The following is a 16,712-nucleotide window of genomic DNA, read 5'->3' as shown; positions in this document are numbered from 1 at the left end:
CAATATGGTTGTCCCAAATCATTGGAAAGCTGAGAGGTCATAATGCACAAGCATTATAACTGAATACAACTACAAGGGTGGACCAAGTCCATATTTTATGTTTCTAAAATAAAACTGCATTCTTCAATTCAACAAAACATAAACCTAGATAGTAAAATTTTACCTGTAATTTTTTATTCAAAATAAGAAACTATTGCGCAATAAAATTACAGGAGTTACAAAATTCGATGTGGTCAGCCGAAATGGAATCTTCAGAACAACCCCACGATTTCGGGGAATCCTGGAATTGGTACAACCCTTTTATACAGCAAAATAGTTACATTTGTTGTAATATAAATAGCACATGTAAATAGGAGTACCATTTATTTTTAACAATGTACCGTTCTTCTACTCTATACTTTTTTCATATTATGAAGAATACATAGTTTTGTATAACACTCACCTACAACATATAAGCAGCCATGCAGCTCACTAACTCCATTGCCTGCCCTTCGCTGGCCCATCTCCTTCACATCTATCCATTTGTCCAAGTGTGGGTCGTACCTTTCCACACTGGAGAGCGAAGCCACGCCATCATTACCTCCAACAGCATACACATGGTTCTTAATACACAAGTGAAAGTTATTTTGTGCATTTTTGCTAGTGTGAATGTATGATTTTTCTAACCATAAATTTATTGTGTAAATTAACGGGCAATAAAACCCTAATCCTGTGTCGCACTGTTTGACGGGACTCTGCCACACGCATTTGGAGATGGTGTGGGTATGCAGGTGTGAATCAGTAGCTTCAGCTAACCTTATCTGGCTTCATATAGGCCTTTATGCAAGGTAATGATGACAGTTTATTCATTTACAGGATATGCTGCAATAAGTTGCACCGAGATCAAAAAAACTAAATTCATTCTGAGCGCATCTTTTAAGTCATACACTAGCAAGAAAAAGCAAAATACAAAACTGCACATTCATCTGATTTAATGAACATTTACATTTGTGACATAGTGTGCGCAAAGCATCCCCCCCCCCCCATTAGTGGAAAATGGAAAATATTTCATGCAACTGGAAAAGTTATTTTAGCTTTAACGTAGGTGTATGTCTGGGTATAACCAGTGTGGTTAAATTCTAGTTAGACTAGAAACAATATTGTACTTAGAAATAACAGTACTGAAGTAAACATGATTCCTTCAGAATAGAGGAATACTATAAAAGAGATTTGTCAGTTATTAAAAATCAAAACCTTTATTTCTACACATACTATAAAAGTGTGTATATAAAAATAAATAAATAAAAAAAAAAAAAAAAAAAAAAATAGTCCATCATCATTCTTCAGTAGTTTTATAAAAACACAGGTAGCAATGTACATTATGGAGAGACTACATCCATCTCCACAATCGCTGGCACATTAAACCCCTCCCGTAACCTACATACTCTACAATCAGCCTGTTGTTCAGATATCCCTTGCTATAACCCTTTGATAGCATGTAATTATACATTATGCTAGACCAGGCCCTGGAGAGACAGCAGTATGCCTCTCAAAAATGGTAGAGAATGGAGTCGACAGGCTGGAGCTTTGCAAGTGCAGAGGCTGCATTGCTAGAGGTCAGCACTGGAGCCCCTACATAGGTGTTGATAATCATGTTCTATTAAAAATAGCCTGAAAGCGATAGCAACATGTAACTTAGGATACAGATACTCTTCAAAAGTAAATGTAAAAAAAACAAAAAAATAAATAAATAAACACCCTAGTGTGGGGCTAGCCTGTATATTTTGTGTTACAAAAGGAGCTTGCATACTTTTAGAAAAGGATTCTTACATGTACAATTGCATAATAATCTGGACATCATACATTTATACTCCATCACAGAAAGTATACACACCACAAGAGCAACTGATCCAACACCTCCACGAGGAGTGATCATTGAAGCCACAGCAGTCCACTGGTCACATTCCACATCATATCTCTCCACATTATTGAAACAAGTGCTGTCATCCAAACCTCCAATGGCATATATTGGTCCACCAAGAGAGGATAGTGCAATCCCTCTCCTATTAAAAAAGTCACAAGGGTGTAAAAAGTAAAGGTTTAATTATCTCAAGGCAAGGGTAACAGCACATGGAACAAGAGATATATTACATCATGTAAAAGAAAAATAACATATACACAAGAACATCAGCACCAACATTGATATCAATAGCGAGAAACAAAAACAGAAGACTACACTTAAAGCAGATTATAATTACATATACATATATATATATATATATATATATATATATATATATATATATATATATATATATATATATATATATATATATATATATATATATATAGTGCACGGTGGCTCAGTGGCTAGCACTTCTGCCTCACAGCACTGGAGTCATGAGTTCAATTCCTGACCATGGCCTTATCTGTGAGGAGTTTGTATGTTCTCCCGTTTTTGCGTGGATTTCCTCCGGGTGCTCCGGTTTCCTCCCACACTCCAAAAACATACTGGTAGGTTAATTGGCTGCTAACAAATTGACCCTAGTATGTGTGTTTGTGTCCGTCTGTTAGGGAATTTAGACTGTAAGCTCCAATGGGGCAGGGACTGATGTGAGTAAGTTCTCTGTACAGCGCTGCGGAATTAGTTGCGCTATATAAATAAATGGTGATGAGAATATATATATATATATATATATATATATATATATATATATATTATATATACACACACACACATATATACAAAAAAGATGAAAAGCAATTAAATTGAAATGTCTCACTAGTTAAACAGCACACCATTCCCTCAGTTATTTAATGTGTATGAATCTTAGAAGGGCAGTGTAAAAAGGGGCTTTGTTTAAACAGTTCTAAACTCACTGTGACCGCTACAGGCATAGCCTCTCTTGGATAATACAGTTCAAGCCATGTATGGAGGTTCAGGATGTCAGTGTAGTTGATGGCTTACTACACCAGCTGTAGTAAGAGGACTGCTAGGAGTGAAAAGAGCCACCAGAGGCAAGTGGTGAATACTAGTATTTCACCACATATTCTCCAAAGGACCGATTACAAGAGGAAAGGCCATTTCCCTGAATAAACTTGATTGAGGCAGCCCCCAATTGCACAATGACATCAAATTTCAAACATCAATGCAAAACATCCACTGCATTAAAATGAACTTTGTAGTGCCCAGAAGCTGGAACAGTTAGATATTTTCCAGTTGTGTATACTAAACAAAAAGATATCCACAACTGAGTTTACAATTTATTAGTATATAGTCCTCATCTATTATTTTTTTCATTTTATAAGGGGTGCTCTCCCAGAATAATACCCATATGTTTAAAAACAGAAAAAAAAAAAAAAAAAAAGAAAGTTCTGATACTGGAGGCTCTCATATATGAGTACATAGACTCATTCTTTATCTGGTCTTATTGACATTGATATATTCAAAAGTATAAATTTTATTTCAAATATTTAAAAATGGAAGCTTATTAGGCATGATATTTTTCAGTGGCAGTAGCAAGGGGAGAATGATCAGCTGGCATTTTGATGTTGCAAGCAATACATCTTCCTGTGCATTATTTACTTAACAGTGGATACATGGATTATTTGTCAAGTGGTTAAACAAGGAGAGTTTTAAATAGAATTATACCTCCTCAATACAAAGTCTTAATTTAATTGTACTCTCCGTCTTAACATTTTGTCTCAAGTAAGAGGGAGCAAATGTAGCTTTAGAAATATAGATCATTTCATTACAACACTACCTTTTTGTATTCATTGATGCCTTCATCATCCATTTGTTTGTTAATGGATCAAATAATTCCATGGTACCTAAATGTTCATTTCCATCATGACCCCCAACAGCATACACCTTACCTGAAAAAAAAAAATAAGCAGCTGTCACAATCATATACACTATATATTTTATGTGATACAGACAGATACCTTTGGATTGGCTTTTTCTTGATCGCACTATAACTTAGCATCCTGGACACTAACTTCGAAATCCATAAAACAAAAATCAAGTTGCATTGCGACAGATGAAAACTATACACTTCCTCTACAAAGACAGCCAACAGACCTTTCACATGTTAGAAGATATTCTGGTTACATTGCCTGGTATATCATAAAAAAAAATATTTACAGAAACTAGCAAAAATTAAAAAAATAAAAATAAAAAAAAATAGTTATGCTACAGGACTAAATAAGCTTGCCTTTTTGCACAATTCAAATACTGACACCAAAGTATTTAAAATGCTGGAAAGTATAACATTGAGAAAGCCTTGCACTGTAGAAAAGAAACTGCACATTTCTGCAGGAGTGTTGTCTATCAGACCCATTTGATTCTGCACATGGTTTAGTAATCAAGGATCTTTGTGCACTTTACGGGCGTTTTGACGCTACCGAGAATTCCGACAACGTTGATAACTACTAAATAAAAACGATTAGTCATCGCGACTTACAGCTATGTTAATTTAAAGCTCCAATGCCTGGACCCCTCAGGTTAAGTGTTTAAACACTTAACCTGAGGGGTCCAGACGTCACGATGACGTGACACTGAAGTGCCAGAGAGCTGTGTCTTTGGCATCAGTTCCTGTCAGCATGCTGTTGCCATCAGACATCTGGACCTTCGATTTTCAGGCAAGTCTGTTTTTATTGCATTAGTTTTTGTAGCCAATCGGATTTTTTATTAATGGAGGTATGAACGTTGCCGGAATTCTCGCCAGCGTTAAACCCACGTGTTAGACCTGTGCATTACATATCATATATGTTTCATCTTTAAGTGACAAAACCACTTTAAAAATGTATTTTACATTACAGAAAATGGATCAATACCTTATTCAACACCTCTCTCTACCCCCATGGCATCAGATTGAAACATGCTCAGAGAACACAGTAAAAACAAGTCAAGAGTGTACTCATATCATTCAATGCATGCAAATCAACCCCAGCCCAGGATATAGTGAAGATCCCCGGTTTCCTACACCAAAGGCTGATAGGCAGAGTTATACTTACATGCCACTTTCTACTGCAATCCAGTGGCAAATATGAAAAATATAAGAGGCAAGCATATATGTAACAAATGCTGAGTGGGGGAAAACCTTAGAGCATATGGATAGAGACCAGGAGACCCAAGAGCTATGGAATATGGTTTAGGGCAGTGGTTCCCAAACTTTTGCAGTTCACGGCACACTTAGAGTTTCCAAATTTTTTCAAGGCACCCCTCCAAAATAATTATAGAGCAGTCCTGTTTTAGAAGTAGTTGGGTCAAAAAATTCTAATAAGTATTTAGGTCAGGACAGAAATACTTTTTTAGTTGTATGCAAAAATGCCCCCTCTGCATCCAGACACACTGCCCTCTCACACTGCCCACTCTGCCCTCTGTCATGCTGTGTCCCCCTCCACTGCCCCTCTCACGCTGTGTCCCCCTCCACTGCCCCTCCTCTGCCCCGCTGTCACCATCCTCTGCCCCACGCCAGCCATAAAAAAAGAACACAGAAACTTACCAATCCATCGGGCGCCGGGACCCAGCAGCCTCCTCTCTCCCGCAGCTTGTTACTGACGTCGATATTCAGTGACAGCTGGGGGAGAGAGGAGGCTGCTGGGTCCCGGCGCCCGACAGATTGGTAAGTTTCTGTGTTCTTTTTTATGGCTGGCGCGGGGCAGAGGATGGTGACAGCGCGAGCCGCGGCGCACAGTTTGGGAACCGCCGGTTTAGGGAATGCTAAACACAAATCGATTAACACTACTAAATTTAAAGCCTGTAGGCTTTTCCAAATCAGGCCAGTGCATTAAAGAAATATAGCAGGAAGTTGCAGAGAATTTATGCAAAAAAGAGATAAACTTTGCTTTGAAAGAGATGCAAAACAGCCTAATGGTTGGTGAACTAGGTTAGAACAGCAGTAATTGTGCTGGTTGAAACTTATACAGAGAAAAAAAAAAAAACCTTTAACCCGCCCTTCCTCCCCACACATCAAGTGCACACATTAACACCATGTCAAAATTCACTACTGCATCTAAATTATAACATTTGTGTGTCTCCATATTGGCTATAAAGAAGCTCATCCCTTTCTCTTACTTTTAGTAAATATAGGATATCCATGGCTTCAGACTAAATTGCATCCAACTAGCAACTTTCCGTAAAGCCAGCAGGACTTTTTTCCTCAGACAGCTGTCATTTCAGAGTTGCATTTTAATTAGTCAAAGCACTTCAATAACACATTAAAATTCTCTCTCATGCACTGAATTAGAATAGAAAATTAGGATGTAAGGTCTACTGCCAATCATTTATGGAGACACTCATATCGGCATATAGTTTAATAACATTTTTTGTACTCGCCTCGCACAGAGATTACACCCACGTGTCTCCGACGACTGTTCATTTCTGGGCCAAAGAACCACCTGTTTCTGCTTACAGAATAGCATTCAATACTGCGAAATGGGTCCCCTGATCCTCCACGTCCTCCCACACAGAATAGCACACCTGACAGGGAGTACAGACGTTCAATGTCACAAAAATAAAGAAAGCTGCAGACAGACATCAACGAATCCTTTGATAAATCGTATAAAGCCATCATATTTTTGACATCTGTATTGTCACGAAACAGTAATTTGTTTCAAAGAGAACAACTTTAAAAAAACAAAGCAATTATACAACAGGTTACTTGTAAACTATGCAAATCAATTTTGGTGTATTTGAGTATGTTGATTGCAATCCACTGAGAAATATCAGACGAGTACAATAGGTGCTCTTCCTTTGTAAAACACACACGCCCTAAACATTTAACAACAGAATCAGTGCATTTGTGCATATAAGTGATCGCTATATGATATTTTCCTGTATTTTAATTTCAGAGTAGATCAGTTTATGGAAAAACATTTATCATGCACAAATTGTACTACAACACAGACAGTGATAAGGTGGTTTTGTTTCAATCATCAACTTTCACCGAAGTCCTCAAATTTGATAAATCTAATATTCTGACGGATAACCCATAACAGATTTTGGCATTACGCATTACTCATTCAAGAAAATATAAGCCAACTTGAAAATGTATAAAAAGTACACCCCCCCTTGATTCAGTAGCCAGTAGAATCATCTTTAGTAGCAATAACTTGAAGTAATACTTTTCTGTATGAGTTTATCAGTCTTTTGTGTAGTTTTTCAGAAATTTTGGCCCAATCACCCTTACAACACTGAGGTATGCATTTATCACTTAATGCACAGCTCTCAACATCCCACCAGCTTACCTTACATTTTTTTCTAGAATAGTCTAGCATAAAGAGGAGTTCATAGGATATAATGCACAATGCCATGATTTGTGAAAACCAAACAACTTCACTTGGACTAGTCTGTCCAGAGGACATTGTAGCAGGCGTCTTAGGTTTGCAAAGTTGCATCTGTTCAAAACACAAGCCATACTGCTGCACGATTTTTTGCACTGCAGAGAAGGGGGCATTCTTCTGACTTCCCTTATATGAAAGTTTTTTTCTGATCATCGCGTCATGAGCTTTAAAATGTATAGACAGAGGCCTATAGATTTGTTGATGTAGCTTTTGGCTTATTATGGTTTTGTATGTGCCATGAAATGAAGTCTACCAGTGTCTGGAGTTGAGCAGAAGGCATGCCGCACAATTCCTCCACAAGAAATGGTGGTGGAAAATGCAGCCTCAGGAGTCATTACAGAATATACCACAAATGCTTGATTGAATTGTGATTTGGTGACAGAGAAGGCCATGACATAAAGTTAACATTCAGGAAAGTAATGCTGCAACATGGGGTAAAGAGGGTTCCTTCATAGTACTGATTATATTTTACTTTTCCTTCTAAGGGAATGACTGAACCCAAACCATGCCAGGACAATGAACCACACAACATTATGGAACTACCAGAACCCTTTATTGTTTGAATCAAGCTCTCAGGCTTGTAGAGGTCACTAGATTGTCTAGTCATTTTTATGTAATAAGCTGTTCGCACTACAGACTGAAAAGTACTGTCAATTGACCTATGGTCACTGGCCTGCTTTGTCTTGCACTTATTAATCAACGAATATCACGATCCTGAAGCTTGCGTTTCTGTCTGCTGCTGCCCTTTGCTAATTATATTGTTCCCTGGAGATACAGGGCAACATCAACCTTGACACTGTTGTAGGTGAAACTTCAGCAAGTTAAGCTGCCTTGGTGGCTGAAGGTCTTGTCATGCAGGTTGTCTCTCGTAGCCATATTTACATGCAAACCAGTACACTTTTATACATGATCCTGACCATGCTAGGATGTTATGTGCTTAATTAACGCATAAATCAAACCAGTGTTAAAGCCTTTGCTTTTTATATACTTGTGCCCCTCATTTACTCAGATGCTTGCATTCTTCTGTCCACTACCTGCATATTTTATTTTTTTTCCCTCTAAGCACCATTCAAAATGGTATGGAGTCTGACCTCTCACTAGGTTTCCGTTACATCATTCACAGACAGGATCTTGTGGGCCTCCAAATAATATATTAGGTACTGCTGCAAAAAAATGTGCAATGAACAATTGTATGAAATACAGATTCTACACTCGGACCACACAAATATGCATATTGTACATTAGGCTGCTGAATGAGAATATTGTCTAAATGCTTACGGAAGCATTATTTTTTGGTTATACTGAAGAGGCCTGTTTAAGGTCAAACGCTGCAATATTATAGAAAAAAATCCCCACTTCTGACAAACAGTAATGCGACTGTTTCCTAAAACTACTCAGCTAATCAGTTATACTGGCATCAGTATGTGTATTGTGTAGATTTGCACAGCTCAGAATTTTCTACCACTGACTGATGCAAAGGGTAGAAGTTTCACAGAATACAGTTAGAGTTTAGGACTAATGTGTCACCATGTTCACATTTGATCCATCAATAGCAGTCATTGCTGGGTCATCTTATTTATGTTGCCCAAGATAATAAGAAAAATGAAAAATTTCAGTACTTGAACATTTAGCAATAATGAAATTGAGACGATGGTAGATACAGGCATGGTTTTATTTTACACTAATTTAACATCTTAAGGATGCTAAAACTTTTTGACCTACATTTTTAAGAAACTTGGTAGATTAGCAATTGCAACATTTTTTGGCATTACAATGAGGACTCCACTGTCTTGAATTTATTCTATATTTATATGTGCAAAATAGGCCGGTTAGAGTAGCAAATCCTCCAGCCATAGCAACAGAGAAGGCACTACAACCGGCATCCAGACACTGGCAGGAGCTTCAGGATAGTATGTATGTATGTATGTATGTATGTATGTATGTATGTATGTATGTATGTATGTATGTATGTATGTATATATATATATATATATATATATATATATATATATATATATATATATAATGTACCTTAACATAAATATAAAAAACAACGTGCAAAAGAGACTCTAGAAGTATACAGGCAAAATAACCCCTTAAAAAACTGCAAAAGTGAGCTTTAAAATCAGTTTACAAAGTGTAATTAAAGCAATTTACACACATTGGTCAACTCTAAACACATCTGCATATTTTTCTATTTACAAGGAATCATGTTGCATTCCACCAAATGTATGCTTATTGAAACATGCTAAATGTATAAAAATGGAGCTGGCCGTGTTCATACATGCCTCCAGCGTTTACAAAGAATTCTTCAAATTAAAACCCTTGTATATGAGGCAAATAGTACTGAATAAAGTGTGCATGGAGAGTTTGGGGGAGGAGGTGATTGGTCCTTTTTTCTGCGTGAATACCAAGTAAGGTTGACCATCTTTATTATCCGTTCCTAATATCATGAGATGTACTTGCTTGTGATACTTACAACGGGTGGGGTACGTTAATCCGTCACTGTGAACATGACAAGATTTAAAACGACAGGGGATTTACGATTTCTATAATTCCTATACTACTGAAATGACTACTTAATAGATGTCAGACCTGTATTTTCTTCGGCTTTTCAAATCGCCGTGCAGTGTGTAATCCGATTGGCCTAAACATGTACGCTATCAAACGACGTTTTGTACTGTGGAGAAACTGAAAATGTTGGTTTTAAAGCGGCAATACCCGGACCCTACGCCTGTATACAGGCATAGGGTAAGTAGTCATTTCAGCAGTATAGGAATTATAGAAATCGTAAATCCCCTGTCGCTTTAAATCTTGTCGGGGTTCACAGTGCCGTGGTAACGAGTACCACCCACTTACAACAGTATTCTCACTTTACCAAACAAAAAAACAAAATCAAAAGAGGGAGTTAATGAAGCAAATTCCACCATAAAATCCTGATTACCAGCTGTCTGTTTCCTTGGTATGGTGCGGATGGTGTACACAAAGTCAGGGACAGCACGACTACTCAGGTGCAGGTGATAGTTTCTAGCTTCATCCAGCAGATCTCTGCATTTCAAGTTCTGTTTGATGAGGTCTTCTTTAGCCACAACAGACATGAGGAATTCAATGGATAACAAAGGTAAACGAACCTGAGAGAGGGGATTCCGTATAAACAAAAAGGAAAAAAAAAACAAAAAAAAACGAATAAATAGAAAAAAAAAAAAATATACTTTATATTGCTGCCACCTGCCTGCATCATACTCACACACAAATCATGGATAATTGATCATTATGTGCTTAAAATAGCATGCCAAACACATAGAAACACCCCCATTGCATGAAGCTGGGAGCCAGCTACTATTAATATTGAACCATTCACAGGGAAAACTACAAACCTTCATGCAATATTACACAGTTAAGGCTAAAGTTCCCATAATTATTTCCGGTTTGTGATATGCTTTTATGAGAAAACAGCGGCACATAACCCCCAAGTCGTGTTGCAAGATTTGCTAAATATCAGAGCCAAGTAAGTTTCCCAGTGTTGTTCTGTATTACTATAGACACTTGCTTTTCTTTTCATTTTTTGCTGCTTTTTTTTCCTGGCACTCACTTCTTCAGAATGATCTACTAACAGTGCTGGAGCCATATGTCAACTGAAAATATTTATTAACTTCTAGTCCAAATAAGAAAAAACAGTTTCTAAACGCATATACTACAATCAAAATACAACATTTGAATATACATTACAGTTGATATAATGTATTCATCCCCTTTGCCATTTTTCCATTTATAATGGATTTAATATGGAATCACTGATCATCACACAATACTGTAAAGTTATCCAACTATTGTGCCATTTAATTACAAATATAAAAACAGACTACAATCAATTGCATAAGTATTGAGCTCTATTGCCAAGATACACTCAAATATACCCTATCAGTTAAATGACTGGAGCCCATCTATTTACAATTAATGGGTTTCAATTAATTTAAAAACACACACAACCTGTGGAGGTGCAGCTAGTGCATTTCCAAACAAGAGCTTCATCAAGGAAAAGGGAAAGAAAGAGTGTGAGAAAATATGTTATTGAACAGCACTAATCAGGGGAAGGATGTAAGAAGAATACAACTGTCAACTCCATTGTAAATGGATGGAGAGAATATAGCACAGCTAAAGCAGACCAAAACTGATCACCTGTGAGAAACAAACACTTGTTAGGGAGGCCATCTAGAAGCCTGGCAACTTTGACAATCATCCATAGCAGAGATGGGAGAAACTATCCATGCAAAAACATGGGCACGTCACAAATCTGCATGGAGAGACTGCACCAAAAAAGGACACCATATTTGAAGGAAATTCACAGGAAATCTATACTAGGGTTTGCTATAGTGCAACAATGAAGCTTTTAGCCTCAAGGTGAAGAGCAGGCCTAACACTGAATATCATTCCTAGAAAACAACTCCTATTATGAAGCATGGTGGAGGGAGCACAATGGGGATGCTTCTCTGCTTCAGGGATTAGACCATTTGTCAAAATGAATGGAGCAAGACACTGATAAATATTGGAGGAAACCTTGCTGCAGGAAGATTTAAATTCCAGCAGAACAATGGCCCAAACCATACAGCAAAGGTCACATTAGACTGGGCTAAATAAAAAAATAAATGCGTGTCCTGGAATGGTCCATTCAAAGTCCAGCCATTAGTCTCACTGAGACTCTGGATAGCTCCTATCATGTTACAAGACACTTTAGTATTACACGGGTGAAAAATGCAGGTGTCCAAATGTGCAAAGCAGAGAGACTTACCCAAATAGATGCACCTCTATCAAGTATTAAAACAACTGGGGTGAATATTATTGTAATCAGTTATTGTGGTTTTTTTTATCTAATCAGTTCAATACAAAAATAACCTTTGTTTGTTGTTTTGACTATGATGTGGGTGAATATTTTTTTTTATAGCTATGGAATATACCAAAAATATATTACCGTATTTGCATTCTAAAGAGAAATATGTACACCGTATTTATTCTGCTGTGGTACCTGAGACAGTATTTCATTGAGCCATGCTTCATGGTGCTGTGGGTTGGCACGGAGCCACTTTATGGATGCACTGTAGACCTGTCTTTCACTCTCAATATTAAGGTCTCCAGAAGATAGCAGTTTGTGAAGGTGCTGGGGGGACATAGTGACAAAGTCCTCACACTCCACCACCTCTGGAAAATGATCACAGGCGTAGTGGTCTGCCATGTCCATCAAGTCCACCCGATTGTGGCTCTCAGCAAAAGCCCTAACAGCCAAGCAGTTAGAGGGGTGAAAATGTAGTTTCATATATTCACAACAAGCCTTGGCAACTAGTTCCACTTGGAGTATACAGGCAGCATACAAAAGCGGTTGGACGTTATCAACAGTGAGTGTCACTCTGGATGAATATGCAAACTTCACTAGGTCTTCAATAGCATCACCATCAAAGTCTTGTATCTCAATCAGCGTTTGTTTTGCTTCTGCCATATCAGAGAGAAACATTGCACGAAAATATGGTATCACACAGGCCAACACAAGTTTGTGACATGGAATCAGCTTAGATCCAACCTGTACAAGTTATGAGAAAACATGGGTCATAAGTTGCCAGTAATTATAACATCATAATCTTTCTTCATGTAAATATCTGAACAGCAGCAAATTACAGTACATGGTCATTGGCTACATTGAAGAAAAAATATCTTAAAAAAACCAAAACCCAACAAGGTATTCCCCTTCAAAAGATAACATCAGTCTATCATTGAGGTACCAGCCATCCACAAAGCAATACCTGTGGTGACATGAAGCTTATTTGAGATGCTTTTTTTTTGTTTGTTTGAGTCTGAAAATAAATGCATCAACCTTAGGAGGCATATCCTGGATTTCACCAAGGAAAAAAAAAAAAAAAAAAAGGAAACAAAATGGTTCAGCTTGATCGCTTGTGGCATGTCTAACGTCTTGCAGAATGGGCACTCTGCTTCTACTACCGGCACAAGCATTTCCACAGCACCATAATACTCTCTCTCTCTCTCTCTCTCTCTCCTACCCCACATTGCTCCATCCCACCACTATGATCAGGATAAAGAAAGGCAAAAGACTGTCCTATCTCCTCATTACCCCTTTTCCCTACTCCCCATCCATCCAAAATTGTGTCCAGTAGTATTCTGTATACACACACACACACTCTCCTGTTCTTATAATCTCTATTATGCAGTTTCCACATATCTACCGCCAACAACCTTACACCTCATCCTCAACTACACCACTCTACAGGACATCAAGGAGCGCCATACAGCACTCCCTGGCAGTGATTGGATAAGTATTTCTAGTTCTTATAGGTTTATAAGGTGTAAGACACTGTGGTTTTGCAACACCCACACTTACCACCTCCCAATACAGCTAAGCGCATTAGTGTTTTTAAGACAGAAAGAAGTTGAGTCATAAAAAATGAAAATCCCCGACAACGCCAACAGGCGCTGGTATATTCTATCATGCACAGAGTAGTTTTGCCTTGCATGCTCGCAGCCTATGTGGACACGCACAGACTTGCCCAGTTTGAAATGAAAGTCCCAGAGGCTTATGTTCCTGTGGTCCACAAGCAAAAGGAAGCATTACACAGCATCAGGCTTGTCCCATGCTTTACGACCAGCTTGTCGTATGGTACCAGGGGGGGCTTCAGAAAGGTGCCTCCCACCTCCTCCTTCAATCACAGATGCCATCCCTGCAGGTTAACCTTAATAAACTATATCTATCTATTCCTGTGCTCAGCATAAAATGACAAAAAAAAAAAACAACAGAGACCTGGAAGAATGAGGAGTGTCTAACATACCTTCCGAAGGGGATTGTATCATGATTCAAATAGGAGGAGTAACCAGTTAAAATCTGTTGCCATGGAGAAATGGTGAATTATAAAACAGAACAAAACAAAAACAAAAAAAGGGTAGGGTCTTGGGATTGCCATAACCTCATCTTCTGAAACGCTTAGGATTTAAAGATATTGCCCACTTCCAGACTCTCCCAATAGCTGTCCCACTTTCAGCGTTTGTTGAAACACAGACAACTCTCTAACTTTCTATGTAATGGGAAGCCTAAAAGAGTTAAGCTAAATCCATTATTGCAGGAGCAAAGGGTTCCCCGGTACCAAGATTTACAATTGGTCTACCCATCTAGCACAATGCGACATTTGCTCCTCTTGGCACTACTGCATGGGTAGATGGAGACCAAGGGCTAGATTTACTAAGCTGCGGGTTTGAAAAAGTGGGGATGTTGCCTATAGCAACCAATCAGATTCTAGCTTTCATTTATTTATTACCTTCTACAAAATGACAGCTAGAATCTGATTGGTTGCTTTAGGTAACATCTACACTTTTTCAAACCCGCAATTTAGTAAATCTAGCCCCAAATCTTTAGCTCTTACTTACCTCTCCTACCTGTGAAGACTTCCCAGACCCGGTAAGCACATTATTCTTCTGCCAACCCTCAGATTTGCTCTGAAAGCGTGGGACATGTGCTCTTCCAAATTTAGCCCCTCAATTGCAATCGCCATGATCACACGCATATGGGATAATCCCCAATTTCCTCCACGTCAGTCACCTTGGTTCTCTAAGTGATGGTCCAACATAGGCATTATGTGTATAGCTCACCTTACCGATATTTAAATATCCTCCATGATAGCCCATATTTTTTTTTTAGGGAAGACAGGATTTGCCTCTCACACACATACCATCCCATTGGGTGGGCCCCATCTCACTCTTTTGTCAACTCCACTAAAACAATTGAATTAGAAAACAGATTTCTTCTTGCCCTGCTTAACATGTCTCATCCTATCCTCCATCTCCCTTCTCGTGTCCCACTTTGTGTTTTGGAGAAATATGGACCTTGTACTGTGCATTCTTTTTTATTATTGTATCACTATACCATTTGTAACTGGTATGCGTGCTGTTGAAGGGGGGGGGAGGGGGAGGTAGGCTCAAATTTTACGATGTGCCTAAAGCCTTACTTCTTTAAGCAAATTCTACAATGTTCATCTAAAAATTAAACGTTTTGTTAAACTTTTACCAGCAGAAATGTTCAGACATAACTGCCCTCAGAACAAGGAAAATTCTTAGTAGAAAAAAAATATATGAATGCAATTATGGGAAAGGATTGGTGAATAGAGCATATAAAGATGTAGAAAATATACAAAGAAGCATTACTTTCCTAACAAATTAATAACATACACCATGCACATAAGAGTGGAAAGTGCTGAAAAAAATGGACAATTCTGCTTAAAGACTTTAAAACTAATTTTACCAGAGAGGACACCATTGAAAAAAAGAAATGGTATGGTTTCATTTCATACAAATGAAAAGGCTTTTTGTTTTCCCTTGAATAAATACAAAGGCTGTGCACCTATGGGTAGAATGAGTACAAAAGAGGCGACAACCAATACAAGTTTACATATAGAATTTTATGCTCAACAGAAGGGGGAAGTCTACTTCCTTCAGTGCCTGTGCAGAATGAAATATGTCGGCCTAAAACAAGGATTGCTGAACACAAATATACTACACATAGTGCTGTCAATCATTTTTGCACAAGACAAATATCCATCTACTATAATATTTGCAGGAATCAAATAATAAAAAAACTGGGCGAGGGAATACTACACATTAAATACATCTAAAGAAGAACCTAAACACTGATAACACTGACACCAGAAAGCCTTAAAATAGACTGATTCGGAATCACTTTTAAATAAAGAAGCAAAAAAGACAGAAGTTACCACTTTTTTTTCCCTCTTTACTCTCCCACCAAAACCGGTTTAATATTTAAAAAAAAAAAAAAGGTTTCCAACGTTAATTCTAATGTTACTTATCTACAAGACTGATTAACCTTTGATTTTTACGTCACTGAATGGCTCCTCATACAAAGGGTTTGATTTCTATAGGAGACATTGTGAGGGTTTAATGTAACCCTCCGTGCCACACAAATGGCCTACCTGGTACCTATCCAAAGCTCAAAATCACCCAGGCATATATCCGAAATAAAATAAATAGGTTTCTTTAACAAAGTGGTAGCACCATACAGCAATAATATTTAAATAACCTGCAACAAATAACACTACAGTCTGACATAGAATACATACAAGGTATAAAACACCTCACCAATATCTTAGACACTCTCAGGGACTGCCATCTATCATCCAAGCTTCTCCCCCTCTCTTCTTTGAGGTTACCAACAAGGCAGTGGTCCTGAGTCACTGTCACTCTGCTTTTTGCAGACACACAGCTCCCCAAGACCTGGAGAGGTAGATAAGGGAAAAGGCAGTACTTCAGGGACCGATTGTCCCCTTCCTGTCAGGGACAGAGATCTATATCTCAACACCAGCCTGACTTCAGCTATCACC

The 16,712-nt window shown here is 38.1% G+C and overlaps 1 protein-coding gene across 2 annotated transcripts in view; it reads right to left on the bottom strand.

The window, feature by feature from the left end:
* The window catches only part of KLHL8 (kelch like family member 8), a 33,309-nt gene that overhangs the window by 11,473 nt on the left and 5,124 nt on the right, over positions 1 to 16,712 (bottom strand). For both annotated transcript variants that reach the window (XM_075202930.1, XM_075202922.1), the window contains 6 exons: positions 12,350 to 12,898; positions 10,271 to 10,457; positions 6,320 to 6,463; positions 3,744 to 3,855; positions 1,874 to 2,042; positions 443 to 602 (listed from right to left, as the gene is read on the bottom strand). In XM_075202930.1, the coding sequence (XP_075059031.1) occupies positions 443 to 602; positions 1,874 to 2,042; positions 3,744 to 3,855; positions 6,320 to 6,463; positions 10,271 to 10,457; positions 12,350 to 12,898 (1,321 nt within the window). The remainder of the gene's footprint in view (positions 1 to 442; positions 603 to 1,873; positions 2,043 to 3,743; positions 3,856 to 6,319; positions 6,464 to 10,270; positions 10,458 to 12,349; positions 12,899 to 16,712) is intronic.

This window comes from Mixophyes fleayi, chromosome 1, assembly GCF_038048845.1.
Source record: "Mixophyes fleayi isolate aMixFle1 chromosome 1, aMixFle1.hap1, whole genome shotgun sequence".
NCBI lineage: Eukaryota > Metazoa > Chordata > Amphibia > Anura > Limnodynastidae > Mixophyes > Mixophyes fleayi.
This window is presented reverse-complemented; position numbering and strand designations above follow the sequence as displayed.